General features: G+C 42.1%; 1 protein-coding gene across 16 annotated transcripts in view; it reads left to right on the top strand.

Moving 5' to 3' along the window:
- The window catches only part of MMS19 (MMS19 homolog, cytosolic iron-sulfur assembly component), a 39758-nt gene that overhangs the window by 8536 nt on the left and 13086 nt on the right, over positions 1-18136 (top strand). For 4 of the 16 annotated variants that reach the window (XR_012418025.1, XM_015456505.4, XM_074002371.1 and 1 more), the window contains exons 2-8: positions 7765-7813; positions 10805-10865; positions 12372-12457; positions 12832-12906; positions 13342-13411; positions 13796-13924; positions 14015-14076. The exons of 2 other annotated variants lie outside the window; for them this stretch is intronic. Coding sequence is in view for 12 of the 14 variants with exons in the window: in XM_015456505.4 (XP_015311991.1) it covers positions 13393-13411; positions 13796-13924; positions 14015-14076 (210 nt within the window). In the remaining 2 variants the exon portion in view is untranslated. Of the gene's footprint in view, positions 1-7764; positions 7814-10804; positions 10906-12371; positions 12458-12831; positions 12907-13341; positions 13412-13795; positions 13925-14014; positions 14077-18136 lie in introns of all 16 variants that reach the window. 10 more of the 16 variants (XR_012418024.1, XM_015456502.4, XM_005566110.4 and 7 more) reach the window with 4 other exon arrangements.

The following is an 18136-nucleotide window of genomic DNA, read 5'->3' as shown; positions in this document are numbered from 1 at the left end:
TAAACGGCTGGAAGCGGTGGCTCACGTCTGTAATCCCAGCACTCTGGGAGGTCGAGGCGGGCGGATCACAAGGTCAGGAGATCGAGACCATTCTGGCTAATACGGTGAAACCCCGTCTCTACTAAAAAATACAAAAAATTAGCCGGGCGTGGTGGCGGGCGCCTGTAGTCCCGGCTACTCGGGAGGCTAAGGCAGGAGAATGGCGTGAACCCGGGAGGCAGAGCTTGCAGTAAGCTGAGATGGCGCCACTGCACTTCAGCCTGGGCGACAGTGCAAGACATTGTCTCAAAACACAAAAAACATATAAAACTGTACACTTAATATCTGTGCAATTCAGTGTGTGTAAATTTTACCTCATTTTTTTTTTTTTTCTTGAGACAGAGTCTCGCTGTGTCACCCAGGCTGGAGTGCAGTGGTGCGATCTCAGCTCACCGCAAGCTCCGCCTCCCGGGTTCACACCATTCTCCTGCCTCAGCCTCGCGAGTAGCTGGGACCACAGGTGCCCGCCACCACGCCCAACTAATGTTTTCGTATTTTTAGTAGATATGGGATTTCACCGTGTTAGCCAGGATGGTCTCGATCTCCTGACCTCATGATCTGCCCACCTCGGCCTCCCAGAGTGCTGGGATTATAGGCGTGAGCCACCGCACCCGGCCTTTACCTCAATTTTTTAAAAAAATGAAAAAATAGAAGGTACTGAATGGGCCTTATTTGGCACTTCTTGTCTTAGAGCTTTGGATCCAAAGATAGACCCTGGTCTGGCATCCATGGAGGGTTTTGATGGTATGCTGAAGAAAAATGATTCAGTTCATTGATATCCTTTGCTATTAACAGTTGTTAGTCCCCTATGGCTTCGTCTGTACAATTGCTAACTCCTTCTGTGCCCATTTTTGAAATTAGTTTTTAGATGGGTTGTTTCAGCAGAGTTTTCTGTACTGTATACAGCCGAGGGGTTCCAAGAAAGTACCCTTTTCTACCTTCCCAAATGTTGCAATGCCCTTTTATGATTCCTAACCCAGAAATAGGTGTTTCAGTTTAAGTTAGTGTTGCCATTAAGGATTGGGTGTAGAACCCAACTTGGTTTGTTTGGCCTTTTAGTCTGGCTGCTACCCCTTCCCCCACCCTTACAGTCTGCTCATTTTTTCCCTTGGCTCTTTCTCAGTAGCTGGGGCAGCAGCTGGGCCTTCCACATCCTGGCACGAGTGGGCTAAGAGTGCCTGATGTCTAAATTGGTGCCAGTCACGAGCTATAAGTCCTAACTAGAGCTCTCATTTTCCTCAATCTTACTGGACGACTTCTTACTGTAGTGCTAGAGTAAGTCTCTGTACAACTCAGCTCATAACTGTTGCTGTGAGACCACAGACTTTAGGAGAACTGGAAGTTTAGGATTTCTTAAAAGTTCTCTTTCACTTTTTCCAGCGTTGGCACAAACTGACTAGTTAAGGTTCTGCATTTAGAGGTAGGTGGATTAGGAACCCAGAACAGGCTCTGGAAGTAATTCTCTGGTTGTCACACTTTATATAGCTATAAGTGTTCAATGTGAACCAAAGCCTTATGAAGATTGTTAGCCTTTTACCCTGTTTCTCCCTTGAAAATACATTCTAAGATGCTTCTATTCAATCTATGTGAGTTACTATTGTGCTGCTAAAATTGCATTTAAAGGCCAGGTGCAGTGGCTCACATCTGTAATCCCAGCACTTTGAGAGGTCAAGGCGGGTGGATTGCTTGAGCCCGGGAATTTGAGACCAGCCTGGGCGACATGGCAAAACCCTGTCTCTACAAAAAAAATACAAAAATTAGGCGGGCACGGTGGTGTGGTGCACGCCTGTAGTCCCAGCTACTCGGGAGGCTGAGGCGGGAGGATCACTTGAGCCCAGGAGGTCAAGGCTGCAGTGAGCCATGATTGTACTACTGTACAGAGCTAGACCCTGCCTCAAAAAAAAAAAAAAAAAAAAAATCTAAATGATACAGGTAGATACTCCTCCCTCCAGCAGGTAGAGTTTAATCTTCCCCTCCCCATTGAATATGAGCTGGACTTAATGAATACCTTACAAATAAAAGAGTACCAGAAAGAGAAAAATAGTAACTGTATAGTGCAGAGACTTGGCAGACAGACGTACCTTAACCAAGTGATCAACATTAACATTGCCAGTGATGGCGAAGCCATGTTACTGTCTTATATCCCTGATATGATATGATATGATATGATATGATGAGAAGGGTACTTCACCTCTGTGATATTCTTCTTTAAAACCCATAACCCCAGTCTAAACATGAGGGAAACACCAAACAAACGCAAATTGGGGAATCTTCTATAAAGTACTTCTTTAAAACCATCAAGGTCATGAAAAACAAGGAAAGACTAAGAAACTTTCGCAAACCAGGAGAGACTAAGAATTCAAGATGACTAATGCAATTTGGTATTCTTAATTGGATCCTGGAACAGAAATTCGGCATTAGTGGAGTAACTAGTGAAATCTGAATAAAGCCTAGAGTTTGGTTAATAGTGTGTATCAGTGCTAACCTAATCTCTTAGTTTTGACATTTGTACATAGTTTCACAAATGTGTGCCATGTAAGATGTTAACATTAAGAGAAACCGAGTGACGGCTATACAGGAATTCCGTACTGTCATTGAAACTTTGCTATAAATGTAAAATTATTCAAAAATGAAACATTTCTTTTAAAACAATAGTCTACCTCTCAACCCTTAACTATGCATTTTCCCTCCCTGAAGGCAACAAATGTTATTAGTTCCTTTTATATGCAGAGATGTAAATAAATGCAAATAAAAATATCCCCCGTTTAAAAACAATGCTACGCACATATTATATACACTATACACACTGTTCTGCTTTTAGATCTTGACTCATTATCAGTATATATATAGCTTCAGTCTTTCTTCATTTGTCTTTTTAAAAGTAGCAACAGGCCAGGTGCGTTGGCTCACGCCTGTAATCTCAGCACTTTGGGAGGCCAAGGCAGGCGGATCACTTGAGCTCAGGAGTTCGAGACCAGCCATAGGCAACATGGCGAAACCCCATCTCGACTAAAAATACAATCCAGCCTGGGTGACAGAGCAAGATGCTGTCTCAAAAAATAAAAATAAAAGATTAAAAAATAAAAGTAGCTACAAGAGAATTCCATTGTATGGATGTACTATAATTCATTTAACTGGTTTCTTATTGATGGGCATGTGTTGTTTGCAGTCATTTACTATTACGAATAATGCTGTATTGAATAACGTTGTATGTGCATTATTTTGCACTTTTACAGTACAGTTAGCCCTCTGTATGTGGGTGTTCTGCATCCTTGATTTAACCAACTGCAGATCAAAAGTATTTGGGAGAAAAAATTGCAACTGTACTGAACATGTATAGACTTTTTTCTTGTCATTATTCCCTAAACAATACAGCGTAACAACTATTTGCATAGCACTTAGATTGTGTTGAGTAATCTAGAGATGATTTAAAGTACAAAGGAGAGTGTGCATAGTTTGTATGCAAATACTCTACCATTTTATGTAAGGGTCTTGAGCATCCACAGATTTTAGTATTCTCAGGAGGTCCTGGAACCAATTTCCCATGTATATGCCAAAAGATGACTAGATAGCTAGAGGATAAATTTCTAGCTTTCCTGGGTTAAAGCCTATATGCACCTGGAATTCTAAAGGTGTTATATTATACTGCCCTCAATATAGGGTTGCACCAATTTATAATCCTACCTACAATGTTTAAGAATGTCTATTTCTGAATACCATGACCAAACATAATATATTGCTAAGTTTTTTTGTCTTTGCCGTCTGTTAGATTTTCTTAAAAGGTTTCTGTGTAGTTTAATTTACACCTTTTATTGTGAATATTGTTGAGCACCTTTTCATATATACTTATAGTTCCTTTTATGTGGAATGGCTATTCATTTTTTTGTTTTTGCCCATTTTATTTTTTTAATTTTATCTATTTATTTATTTTTAAGACAGATTTTCACTCGGTCACCCAGGCTAGAGTGCAATGGCACGATCTCGGCTCACTGTAACCTCTGCCTCCCGGGATCAAGTGATCCTTGCCTCTCAGCCTCCCAAGTAGCTGGAATTTACAGGCATGCGCCACCACACCCCACTAATTTTTGTGTATTTAGTAGAGATGGGGTTTCGCCATGTTGGTTAGGCTGGTCACAAACTCCTGTCCTCAAGCAGTCCACCCGCCTTGGCCTCCCAAAGTGTTGGAATTACAGGCACGAGCCATTGTGCCCTGCCTGTTTTTGCCCATTTTAAATTGTTGGCCTTTTCTGCATTGATTTGTAGGAACTCTTTATATATTGGTAAACTGGCCTTTTGTTATAAGACTTGCAATTTTTTTTTTCCCAGTTTGTCCTATGATAATTATTTTTGCCTTGTAGAAAATCTGACTTTTTAAAACCAATCTTTTGTGGCTTCTGAATTTTATCTTGTTCTTAGAAATTTTCTTATATTTAAAAAAGGTATTTTGGTGAAAGATTTAAAACCAATGTTTGTTTTTGTTTGTTTTCCAAATGTTTACCCAGTCATTCTAACACTGTTTATCGAATAGTCTTTATTTTTCCCATTAACTGAAATAGGATTTTAAAAATCATATTCTCATATGTATTTGTGTCTCTGGACTTTCCATTCTATTTTTGTACCATTGATTTCTTTGAATATGAATTGAAACTACACTGGTTGTTTTTGTTTTTTACTTTTATTGTGGAAAAGTACAAGTATATTCAAAAGTGTATACTTTTTATTTTTCTTTTTTGTAGTTAAATGTATACACTTTTAAAATGTGACCCTATAATAATCTCTTAATATCTGGAAGGGCTACCTTCTCCCTGCTTTTCCAATACTCTTTTTCACAACTTGCTTGTCTAATTATATATGTATATATATATACACACACATGTATATGTGTATGTGTGTGTGTGTGTATATATATATAGAGAGAGAGAGCACTTTAATTTCAGGATAAGCTTATCTAGTTTCCAAAAGTATTCTATTAGTGTTTTTATGGTGATTATCTTAAAATTATAGATTGATTTGGGAGATTTGTTATCTTGAGTCTTTCAAAGATATGAGATGCCTTTCTATAAAGTTTCCTTTTCAGATCCTCGTTAGTGCTTGTTTAAAAAAACCCTTTAACCAATTTCTCCCCATTTTCTTCTGTACTTTGCAGCCACCATTCTACTCTCTGCTTTTGTGAATTAAACTTTTTTTAGATTCTGCATATAAGTGAGATCATAGGATACTGTATTTGTCTTTCTCTGTCTGGCTTATTTCACTTAGCAAGATGTTCATCCATGTTCATTTGTATTGTCCCAAGTGGCAGAATTTTGGCCTGACACAGTGGCTCATGCCTGTAATCCCAGCACTTTCGGAGGTTCAGGTGGGCGGATCACCTGAGGTCACAAGTTCGAGACCAGCCTGGCCAACATGGCGAAACCCCATCTCTACTAAAAAATACAAAAATTAGCCGGGCATGGTGGCATGTGCCTGTAATCCTGGCTACTTAGGAGGCTGAGACAGGAGAATTGCTTGAAACTGGGAAGTGGAGGTTGCAGTGAGCTGAGATCACACCACTGCACTCTAGTCTGGGTGACAGAGACTGTCTCAAAAAAAAAAAAAAAAAAAAAAAAAAAAAAAAGTGGCAAGATTTCTTTCTTTCTTATAGCTGATTAGTGTTCTGTTGTATATGTGTACACACATGTCATGTTTTCTTTATTGATTTATCTGTTGACACTTAGGTTGTTACCAGATCTTGGCTAATGTGAATAATGCTGCAGTTAATATGGGAGTACAGACATCTCTACAGATACTGATTTCATTTCCTTTGGATATGTACCTAGTAGTGGGATTGTTGGATCATACAGTAGTTCTGTTTTTAATTTTTTTAAGGAACTTCCATGCTGTTTCTCATAATGGCTGTACTAATTTACATTTCCACCAATAGTGTACAAAGGTTCCCTTTTCTCTCAGTCTTTACCAGCACCTGTTACCTCTTGTCTTTTTGATAATAGCCATCCTAGCAGATGTGAAGTGATATCTCACTAGTGCTTTAAAGTTTTCATCATCCGGGTGCAGTGGCTCATGCCTGTAATCCCAGCATTTTGGGAGGCAGAGGCAGGTGGATCACCTGAGGTCAGGAGTTCAAGACCAGCCTGGCCAACATGGTAAAGCCCTATCTCTACTAAAAATACAAAAATTAGGGCCAGACACAGTGGCTCATGCCTGTAATCCCAGCACTTCGGGAGGCTGAGACAGGCGGATCATGAGGTCAGGAGTTCGAGACCAGCCTGGCCAACATGACACAACCCCATCTCTACTAAAAAATACAAAAATTGGGGCCAGGCATGGTGGCTTATGCCTGTAATCCCAGCACTTTGGGAGGCTGAGGCGGGTGGATCACAAGGTCAGGAGATTGAGACCATCCTGGTTAACACGGTGAAACCCCGTCTCTACTAAAAATACAAAAAATTAGCCCGGTGCAGTGGCAGGCTCCTGTAATCCCAGGTACTCGAGAGGCTGAGGCAGGAGAATCACTTGAACCTGGGCCACAGAGGTTGCAGTGAGCCGAGATCGCGCCACTGCACTCCAGCCTGGGGGACAGAGTGAGATTCCATCTCAAAATTTGGTGGCGCATGCCTGCAAATCCTAGCTACTTGGGAGGCTGAGGCACGAGAATTGCTTGAACCCAGAAGTTGGAGGTTGCAATGAACCGAGATCGCACCATTGCACTCTAGCCTGGGTGACAAAAGCAAACTCCATCTCAAAAATAAATAAAAGTTTTCATCATTCAGATTTTCACATTTTTTTGTTAAGTTTATATCTAAGTCGGGCGCAGTGGCTCACATCTGTAATCCCAGCACTTTGGGAGACTGAGATGGGAGGATCATTTGAGCCCACGAGTTCAAGACCAGCAACATGGCGAAACCCATCTCTACAAAGAAATACAAAATACTTAGCCAGGGGTAGTGGCACGTGCCTTTGGTCCCAGCTACTGGGGAGGCTGCGGTGGGAGGATCACCTGAGCCTCAGAGACTGTGATTACACCACCACACTCCAGGGTTCAAGCGATTCTCCTGCCTCAGCCTTCTGAGTAGCTGGGACCACAGGCACATGCCACCAGGCCAGGCTAATTTCTTGTATTTTTAACAGAGACAGGGTTTCATCATGTTAGCCAGGATGGTTTCGATCTCCTGACCTCATGATCCGCCCGCCTCACCTCCCAAAGTGCTGGGATTACAGACATGAGCCACCGCGCCTGGCCAAAAAAAAAAGTTTTTATGCAGTGTATTTTACTATGATTTTTAAAAATGAGGATAAAAGTTTATATCCAGGTATTTTTTTCCTTTTTCTTTTTTCGCTATTATAAACCAGGTCTTTTTCCTTGTATCATTTTACAGGCTATTGTGTATATGTATATATATGAAGATTTTAAATTTCGTAATATTTTGTATCCAACTAATTTAACAAATTATTTTGTTTGTAATTTTTTAAATTTATCTTGGATTTTCAAGATACACGCTCATGTCATTCACAAATGATACGTTTATTTTCTTTTCATTTTTTATACAAAGCTGCATATTTGAAGTGTTACAGTAATGCTGCTTCTTATCTTGGAGGGTTCTTGGCAAGAATAGTGGACCCCCAGGTACAAAGCCTAGGGCAGGCAGGAAACATTATAATTAGTGTTACTCAACACTTTGGTAGGGTTTTTTTTTTTTTAATTTTTCATATTTATTTTATTTCCTGCAGATGTGAAATCTGGCAACTATACAGTGTTACAAGTTGTGGAAGCCCTTGGGTAAGAGCCTCTGCTATAGAATGTTCTTCTCCAGTCCTGACTGTGTATTCTGAAAAGTTACTTTTGCTCATCATTGCTTTCCTGGAGCCTGAATTTGTCCTGTAGCCCAGCAGCCCCCTTCCATATTAGTACCTCAGTCTAAGACTATGTGTTTGAATTGTTTCTCCTGAAAAGTTTCATGCCATCTGGCTGAGGCTTCTTTAGTATTTGGGAGCACATAGCCTGTAGGCCACATCAACTCCTGGCACAGCCCACAGCTTTGGGGTGAGGTACATGGTTGAAGGCCATCAGCTGTTGTTGATTCCTTTGTGCATCTTTAGACCCACCTACCCCCATGGGATGCTAGCCTGCCTAGACCTGACTCAGAACAAGCTGTGGGCCCTGCCTGGGGAGTTCCCAGGAGGCTGACCCTGCTGCAGATCCCCACTAGGAGAAAAGGCTTTGGGAAACAGCTGATAAAGCAGTGTTATAGCTTGGGATTCTAAGCACTTAGAGGAAGTATGTGCTTGTAGTATGTAGTGTAGTATAGAACATTTAAATTGACAAGTCTTACTAGTAAGAGTTGTTAATTGTGACAGCATGTCTTCTAAAACAGAAAACTGGAAAATTGGGGGAAATTAAAAAACAAAGTCACTGTTACACATTTCTCCCATGTAACAGACTATTTGGCCTTTCTACTCACATTGTGGTGGCTTTGGTCCATTAAAAAAAAAAAAATACAGCATTGGCTGGGTGTGGTGGCTCATACCTGTAATCCCAGCACTTTGAGAGGCCAAAGAAGGTGGATTGCCTGAGCTCTAGAGTTCAAGACCAACCTGGGCAACATGGTGAAACCCTGTGTCTACCAAAAATACAAAAAAATTAGCTAGGCGTGGTGGCATGCACCTATGGTCCCAGCTACCCGGAAGGCTGAGGTGGGAGGGTCACTGGAGTCTGGGAGGTGGAGGTTGTGGTAAACAGGTCACGCCACTGCATTCCAACCCAGGTGACAGAGTGAGATCCCCATCAAAAAATATATATAGGCCGGGCGCGGCGGCTCATGCGTGTAATCCCAGCACTTTTGGAGGACGAGGTGGGCAGATCACGAGGTCAAGAGATCAAGACCATCCTGGCTAACACAGTGAAACCCCTTCTCTACTAAAAATACAAAAAATTAGCTGGGCATGGTGGCGGGCGCCTGTAGTCCCAGCTACTCGGGAGGCTGAGGCAGGAGAATGGTGTGAATCCGGGAGGTGGAGCTTGCAGTGAGCCGAGATCGCGCCACTGCACTCCAGCCTGGGTGACAGAGCAAGACTCTGTCTCAAAAAAAAAAGAAAAACATATATATATATACACATACATATATACATACAGCCTTATTGATGTATAATTCACATATCATAAAGTTCACCATTTTAAAATGTGCACTTCTGTGGCTTTTAAAAGTGTATTTACAGATTTGTGCAATTCTCAGCACAGTCAGTTTGAGGACATTTTCATTACTCCAGAAAGAAACCCATGCCCATTAGCAGTCATTTCCCCTTCACTCTTCTAACCAACCCCCAGCAGTCACTAACCTACTTTCTGTCTTCTATGGATTTGCCTACTCTGGAATTTTCATATAAATGGAATCACACATGTGACCTTTGTTGCTGGCCTCTTTCACTTAGCATGTTTTCAAGGTTCATCCATGTTGCAGCACATATCAGTTCTGCATTTCTTTTCTTGCTGAATAATATTCCTGGTGTATGGCTATGCATCTTATTTAATCATTTATCAGTGGATGGACATGTGGATTGTTTCCACTTTTTTGCTATTCGTAATAATGCTGCTATGAGCATTTGTGTGCCTTGTTCCATTTTTAAATGCTCCAAATGCATAGTTTTCTTTGAGATGGTCTCACTCTGTTAATCAGGCTAGAGTGCAGTGGAGCGATCATGGCCCACTGCAGCCTAAACTTCCTGGGCCCAAGCCATCCACCCACCTCAGCCTCCCAAGTAGCTGGGACTACAGGCTTGTGCCACCATGCCCAGCTAAGTTTTTGTATTTTTTGTAGAGAGAGGGTCCCACTGTGTTGCCCATGCTGGTTGCGACTGCCGGGCTCAAGTGATCCTCTCATCTGTCTCCCAAAATTCTGGGATTACAGGTGTGAGCCACCACACCCAACCTGAATGCACAGTTTTCTACTTCCTGAGTAGAAACCTTTCTACAGGTTTTTATCCTGGGGATCCTGTTAAGAGTGACCTTATTTTTGTCCCCTTACTCTTAGTTAATATATACTCTTACCCTTGAGGTTCAATACAACAGTCATGGCCAGAACTCTTCCACTTTCTGCTTGTTCCTGCTTAGATTATTTCTAGTATGTTTCAGTATAATCTCCATAGAGCAATATTGAGCATAAGTTACTTCGTTGTTGCTTCAGTCCAGCTTCTCCTGTATCAGTAATCCTACCTAGTTAGAGCTATATTCTGGCCATCTTACTTTGTAGCCTTCCAGTTATAAAGTTTTGGTTTTTCATGTTTTCTTTTATCCTAGGAACTTGGTGGTGATTCTGAGCATTGTTTTTTTCCTTAGCATTAATTTACAAAAATACACATATTCTCCTTGTTTTGGTGGAAGCTGCAGCTGCCAATTATCTCTCAAATCCTGTGGGTAGCTGCTAAGCTGTAGTTCAGAGGAATGTCACAATCATACCACTGGGGATAAAGAATAAGCACAGTGCTCGTTAGGTGCCAAGCTGGGGGTGCCTGGAGGCAGAAACCTCTGTTGGCTCTTGGTGTCATGTGTGCCTCTAAATGATGCCACATCAGTCTGAGGATCGCTCTTAAGCCTTCTGTCCTTACTGGTATCTGTAATGCCGTTACCTCAGGAACACCTTTCTGGGCTGTTTTTACTCTTAACAGGGCTTGGCTCTGCTTCCATGCCCAGGGGGTGAGTGTGGCGAATGTAAAATATTTCTTCAAACATTTGAACTGGGTAATTGCAGGCCCTCTCTATCCTGTTTTCCCCCAGGTCCTCTCTAGAGAATCCAGAACCCCGAACTCGGGCTCGAGGAATCCAACTTTTGTCACAGGTGCTACTCCACTGTCACACCTTGCTCCTGGAGAAGGAAGGTACTGGTGTCACTAGTAGGAATGTCTTCCTGGATTGCTGAGCCCAGGTCTCCCGTGTCTATTCAAGCCAACTTTACTGGCAGGGAGGGAGGGCTTAAAGTATCTATGAACAACTACTAATGCAAGGCCTTCATTTCACACTGGTATATGTCGCAGAGATGATTAGAATTGAGACAAAAGACACATGGATTTCAATACAAAACGTTAGCCAGGCATGGTGGCGGGCGCCTGCAGCTACTTGGGAGGCTGAGGCAGAAATCGCTTGAACACAGGACGTGGAAGTTGCAGTGAGCGGAGATCACACCACTGAACTCCAGCCTGGATGGCAGAGCAGGACTCTGTCTCAAAAAAAAGAAAGACGCATGGATTTCAAATGTAGCCTTAGACTGTTTTTTCAGTGTATTTTCCCACTCTGTAAAATGAACAGAGCAGTATTTCATAGGTAAAGAGGAAAAGTAATGAAATATCAGCATGCTTTGAGGTCCTGAGAGGGAGGAAGGCCAACATCTTACTTATCTTGTATAGCAGGGGTAGGCAAACTATAGGAAGCAGGAAGGCCACGGGAATTGCCATATGTGGGTGGACCCAGTTTCTAATGGATTTCATTTGCATATCAAAGGTCGCAGCTTGACACTAAGAGCCAGGGCTTTACAAGAAACTTTTCTGGAGATGCTTTTAAAAACAAAAACTTCCCAAGGACCCGTTTTTCCTCTCTGTCTGCCTAAAATAATTTCTTAATAACTCCTACTACATTCCCCCCTGTAGAGATGCCACACTAACTGCCGTTAGGGGGTTGGGGCGATGACTCCTGGCTACTTCCTACTGGAAAGGGGTGTCAAATGGGGAACAGCAGCAAGGGCTCCTCCTGGAGTCGATCTGAGAGTCCTCAGAAGAATGGCGTGTGGATGTGTGGTTCAGTTTACAGTACCATTTGGAGTTTGATTGCTTCAGTCTGATGAATCAATTTCCTTTTCCAGCCAACATACCAAAATGATACGGCTCTAGTGAGTGGAGGAACATCAGGGTTCTTGGTCCTCATGCTGGTTTAGATAAAATGACACCGATACACGTGAAGTGGTTTTAAGTAGCAGAGAGTTTAATAGGCAAGAAGGAAGGGAGAAGGAAGAAGCTCCCCTGTATAGAGGCAGAGGGAGGGAGGGCTCCAAAGCCAAGAGAGGGAATTCCTTTTGTTTGTTTTTTAGAGACAGAGTCTCACTGTGTTGCTCAGGCTGGCCTTAAACACCTGGGCTTAAATGATCCTCCCACCTCAGCCTCCCTAGAGGCAAGCACCACATGCGCAACCTACAGCCTGTTTAGGTGTATAGCATAGGACATGTCTCTTGGTAAAAGAGAAAATTTGTGGTGGAACCCAAACAGAAACAGCTGTTACAGACTTGGGAAATGAGCAAAGCTATTGCGCCGTTCTCATGCCTATGTCCATTAATGACTGAATCTGGTTTGTACAGTGGTACACCTGATACTGTTCTATGAGAACCGGCTGAAGGACCATCATCTTGTGATCCCATCTGTCCTGCAGGGTTTGAAGGCGCTTGTGAGTTCTCCTTCATTTCATTACGTAACTTTGTTCAAGGGAGCCCTTGTCTAGTTCTCTCCTTGCGCTTTGGGTATGATGGTTCACATGCTGAGGAGCAGGTGCCCAAATGTGGGACTAAATTAGTGTTACCAGCTCTACTTCCCTTTTCCCTCTAGCGAGTAAAAGTGTACTTTGGGGGACTGGAAACCAGAGCCTACTGGAAAGAGCTGCATAGAACTCATCAGCTTGAGAAAGATTCTCACTATTAGTACTTCTTCCTCAACCAGGATGCTGTGATTCTTACAGTAGCTAATTAGGCCTGTTTTAGGGTTGTGTTTTGGAGTCCATGCTGCAGTTCCCTCAGTGTTCACATACCTTCTCCTTTCCCCCAGAGCCTGTGTGTGGCCCTGCCCCCAGGGCTGGCTGTTTCTGTGCTTAAAGCCATCTTCCAGGAAGTACATGTACAGGTGAGGGATAACAGTCATGTTGGTATTTTCCTCTGTCTCCACCCCTTAACAACTGGGATTCAATAAAAAAAATTATTGCCTTCTAAATTCTGAATTCTTTGGGATCTTATGAATGTTTACATGCTCTTCTTCAGCATGTTTATATGCTCTTCTTTGCTACTGGACAAGGAGAGGGGTGCATGCCATTAGATCTGACCCGTATCCTCTTATACCTACAGAAAGTAAGGCATCCATCCATCAGGCAGGTTTGGGTTATTGGCACCACTGCTGTGCTGCTGAGTCAATAGCGTACCCTTTCTCTGTAGTTTCTCTTAGATTGATCTTATGCTGGTATAAAGAGCACTGTTCACTTAGAGATTATGAAGCAGGAACTAGCTGTGTCAGCTGAGGTATTCTTTGAGCACTTTCTTCACTTCTTTCTCCCCCACCCCCAAGTCCCTGCCACAGGTGGACCGACACACAGTCTACAATATCATCACCAATTTTATGCGAACCCGGGAAGAAGGTAAGAGGCAGAGCCTTCTGGGAAATGTCAAAAGCAAGCACATCCTACTTTTTCCCCTATTAGTAGGACTTATTTTACCTGGGGTTATATAGAAGAGCTGGTATCCTGAGAGAGAATGATAAAGGGAAAGGGGGGATCCGCTCCCTCCCCAGTGAAGTAAAGGAAGGGTAGAGGTTGTTTGAGCTGGTGTTTTAAATTCTTACCTCCACAGCAATGTGTATATTGTTGCACATCTCTTCACTGAGTACTTTCTTGGAATGGAAAAAGGGTCAGCCCTGAAAGGAAAAGGGAAGCAGTGATAGCAGAGGGAGAACACAGGCCAGGAGAAAGCCCACACTTTCTGTGCTGTGGGACAATATAGTAACCTTATTCTCTCCTTCCCAGAGCTAAAGAGCCTAGGAGCTGACTTCACCTTTGGCTTCATCCAGGTGATGGATGGGGAAAAGGATCCCCGTAATCTTCTGGTGGCCTTCCGCATCGTCCATGACCTCATCTCCAGGGACTATAGCCTGGGTACATCGTGGTAGCCATGATTAGCTGGTTGGAGCTTTATCAGATGAATGAAGCTGATAAGCCAACCTCATTCTTTCTCTGTTGCCACAGGACCCTTTGTGGAGGAGTTGTTTGAAGTGACATCCTGTTATTTCCCTATCGATTTTACCCCTGTAAGTAGCACCTTCGTTGATTGATCATGTATTTGTTGAGTATCTGCTATGTGCCAAGCCCTGTTCTGGGCACTGAGGGTACAGGTTACCAAAATAGACATCCCTGCCCTCATTATTTTATATTTTAATAAACTAGGAAGTGGAAAAGCATTTGACATATGAGGAATGATTCAAAGCAGCGTGTATTTGGGCGAATTCTTAAGCTCCTTAACACTGTATTTAGTGCTGAAGGCTACAGGATTGCAAAACACTGTCCCTGCCCTTGAAGGCTGAAACATTTAAGTAACAGTAGATTAGGTAGGAAAATGAGTAGTGCTATAGCTGTTCAGAGAAGACAAGAGTTCAGTGTGAGCTAGAGTAGGCAGGAACTGACTTGGCAATTAAGATAGGACTTCAACTGGTTTGTGGGAGATGCATAAGATACGATTCTGGAGTTGGATAGGGCATCGCAGGCTATAGAAACAAAGTGACAAAACAAAGAAGGCACAGTTGTGCACAGTGTACACAAGGTATTTGCTCTGACCCTCTTGGGCCTTCCTCCTACTCTGCAGTTGAGTTCACTTCTACTGCCAAATACTCAGAGTTTCATCACCATGTGGGTGTGTGTGCTGCAAGCATTAGTGGTTTGAAAGAAATAAAAGGCATTCTGTTGCAGCATGCCAAGCAGCATATTGACTCTCACTGCCTTTATAGTGACACCACCATCTTTGCTGTAGGGAATTTCTTACCAGCTTATTTCAGTTGACATTATGTTACTGGGGACCACCTCTCTCCTGAAATAAATCTTTTCATCTCTTTCATAATCAGAATTCTTATTCTAACTCTATACTCTTGAAATCTTGAAAGATCCTGGTTCAGCCACCACATTCTTCTATTTTCACTTCGGTTTGTGTGGTTTTTTGTTTTTGTTTGGTTTGGTTTTTGCTTTTTTGAGACAGAGTCTTGCTCTGTTGCCCAGGCTGGAGTGCAGTGATGCGATCTCAACTCACTGCAACCTCTGCCTCCCGGGTTCAAGCAGTTTTCTGCCTTGGCCCGCCAAGTAGCTGGGGTTATAGGTGCCCGCCACCACAGCCGGCTAATTTTTTTTTGTATTTTTAGTAGAAATGGGGTTTCACCATCTTGACCAGGCTGGTCTTGAACCCCTGACTTCGTGATCCACCTGCGTCAGCCTCCCAAAGTGCTGGGATTACAGGTGTGGGCCACCATGCCCAGCCTTTACTTTGTTTTATTTTGTGTTTTGTGTTGGTTTTGAAAATATAATTCATTCACATGATCCAAAGTCCAAAAGGGTGAGAAATCTCCCTACCATCTTTTTTTCTTCATAATCAACCAAGTTATCAGTTATGTTTGTATCTTTACAGAGTTTTTTCATCTATATATAAGCAAATGCCTTAACACCACCCCCCTAAAATCATAGTGTGTGCACATGCGGGCATGTACACACACACACACTTCTATACTTTGCTTTTTTCACTGAACAGTATGTCTTGGAGAGTGTTCCATGTCAGTATATAAGTTAGTTATTTCATTCTTTATGGCTCCATAATATTCCTTTGACCAGAAATAACGAATTTATTTCACTAGTCCTCTGTGGATTGTTGCTAATCTTTTGCTGTTATGAGCAATGCTACAACTTTCATACATATGGGTATAATGATAGAATAAATTCCTAAAAGAAATTGCTAGGTCAAAGAATATATGCATTTATAATTTGGGGGAGAGGAACAGTATTTCATCCAATTTTTTGAAAGGTTATACAATGAGCATGATTCAACATTTAAAGGGTAGATAATTAAACTCCTTTCATACCCCTTTACTGCCACTGTCCATTTTCCCATTGGAAACAATCACTGTTCACAGCTGTTTATTTTCACAGAGATAATCTAGGCAAAATAAACTTACAGATAATATTAGGAAAGTTTCTCTCATTCAAGCAGTTTTTGTATGTTGTTCTGCACTGCAGTCTGTCAGAAGCAGAAAGCTCTTATCAAGATATTAATTAAAACAGAGGCACCTGGCTTTAGTGTAACTATTTGAGTTACAGATATTCTTTGTCTTACAAATCAGGGTTTTTATTGTTGTTGGTTCTGTTTTGTTTCGTTTTTGAGACAGGGTCTCACTCTGTTGCCCAAGCCGGAGTGCAGTAGCACAATCCTTGCTCACTGCAACCCCTGCCTCCTGGGTTTAGGTCATTCTTGTGCCTCAACCACCTGAATAGCTGGGATTACAGTACGTGCCACCATGCCCGACTAATTTTTTTTTTATATATTTTTAGTAGAGATGGGGTTTTGCCATGTTGTCCAGGTTGGTCTCGAACTCCTCACCTCAACTGATCTACCTGCCTCAGCCTCCCAGAGTGCCGGAATTATATGCGTGAGCCACCACGCCGAGCCACAACTCAGTATCGATCGTGTGCCATCATAGTGGATCTGATCAGTTTAGGGTTCAGTTTCTTCACTATGCTTATATGCTCACTCTAAGAAGAGGCTGGCAAACTTTTTCTTTTTTCTTTTTCTTTTTTTTTTTTTTTTTGAGGCAGGCTGGAGTGTAGTGGCACCATCACGGCTCACTGCAGCCTCCACCTCCCTGGACTCTGGTACTCTGGTGATCCTCCCACCCCTGCCTCCTGAGTAGCTGGAACTATAGGCACACGACACTACTCCTGACTAATTGTCGTATTTTTCTATAGAGACAGGATTTTGCCTTGTTGCCCAGGCTGGTCTTGAATTCCTGGGCTTCCACCTGCCTTGACTTCCCAAAGTGTTGGGATTACAGGCATAAGCCACCATGCCTGGCCAACGTTTTCTATAAAAGGCCAGACAGTAGCTTTGTGGGTCATATGGTCTCCTCAACTCTGCTGTTACTGCACAAAAACAGCCTTAGAGACAAGAACAGCTACAGTAGCTATATCCCAATAAAACTTTTATTATCAACACTAAACTTTGAATTTCATACAATTTTCACTTGTCACAAGATATTCTTTTGGTTTGTTTCAAACATTAAAAATGTTAAAACCATTCTTAGCCAAACAATGTCAACAGGTTGATTTTTACTCCTAATGCAGAGTAGATATTGGATCTTCCTTCACCGTCATCCTAGATTCCCTTATCATTTTTCTTGGATCAGATCTCCTATTTCCTGAGTTCACATATTCCTCATTTTGTGGTTTACCCCCTCAGTTTGGTGGTGTACTTCCTTTAGTATTTTCCTGTGAGAATGTAGGAAGAAGTGAGGATTTTTTAGATTTGTAAGCCTAAAATGTCTTCAATCTTTTCTCTCATTTTTGACATTATGGGTATGTAATTCAGGAATAGAAATTCTAGGCCAGGTGCAGTGGCTCACACCTGTAATCCAAGCACTTTAGGAGGCTGAGGTGGGAGGATCACTTGAGGTCAGGAGTTCGAGACCAGCCTGACCAACATGGTGAAATCCCGTCTCTACTAGAAATACAAAAATTAGCCAGGCGCGGTGGCAGGCGCCTGTAATCCCAGATACTTGGGAGGCTGAGGCAGGAGAATTGCTTGAACCTGGGAGGTGGAGGTTGCAGTGAGCCAAGATTGAGCCACTGCAGTCCAGCATGGGTGACGGAGTAAGACTCCATCTCAAAAAAAAAAAATAAATAAATAAATCCCTTCTTTTACTGTGTTTTTGGTGGAGTTTGCGAAGAGGAAAAGGAAAACCTGATTTATGTTTTCAATCTGTCGTCTTGGTACAGAAACCATCAAGGCTGTCTGTTTTCAGAATTACAGCTTTTTATAAGGGTGAAAAAAATGGAAATGTCCATCAACAAGGAATTATTTAGATAAACTGGTACAACCACAAAATGAAATCATAGCCACTAAAACTAATGCTATGAAAGAATAATACCATAAAAATGTTCTTAATATGTTAAGTGAAAAAAATTAAAAACTGCATGTACAAAATTATCTTTAAGTATACAGAAACAGTATATACTAGCACATAGTAACAATATATATCAGAGAAGAAAGCAATACACGAGAAAGTTAAGCATGCTTATCTCTTAGTGGTGAAATGATAGAAAAATGTGTAATCAGATCTT

This window comes from Macaca fascicularis, chromosome 9, assembly GCF_037993035.2.
Source record: "Macaca fascicularis isolate 582-1 chromosome 9, T2T-MFA8v1.1".
NCBI classification, from domain to species: domain Eukaryota; kingdom Metazoa; phylum Chordata; class Mammalia; order Primates; family Cercopithecidae; genus Macaca; species Macaca fascicularis.
The sequence above is the reverse complement of the archived record's forward strand: the minus strand, read 5'-3'. Positions and strand labels throughout refer to the sequence as shown.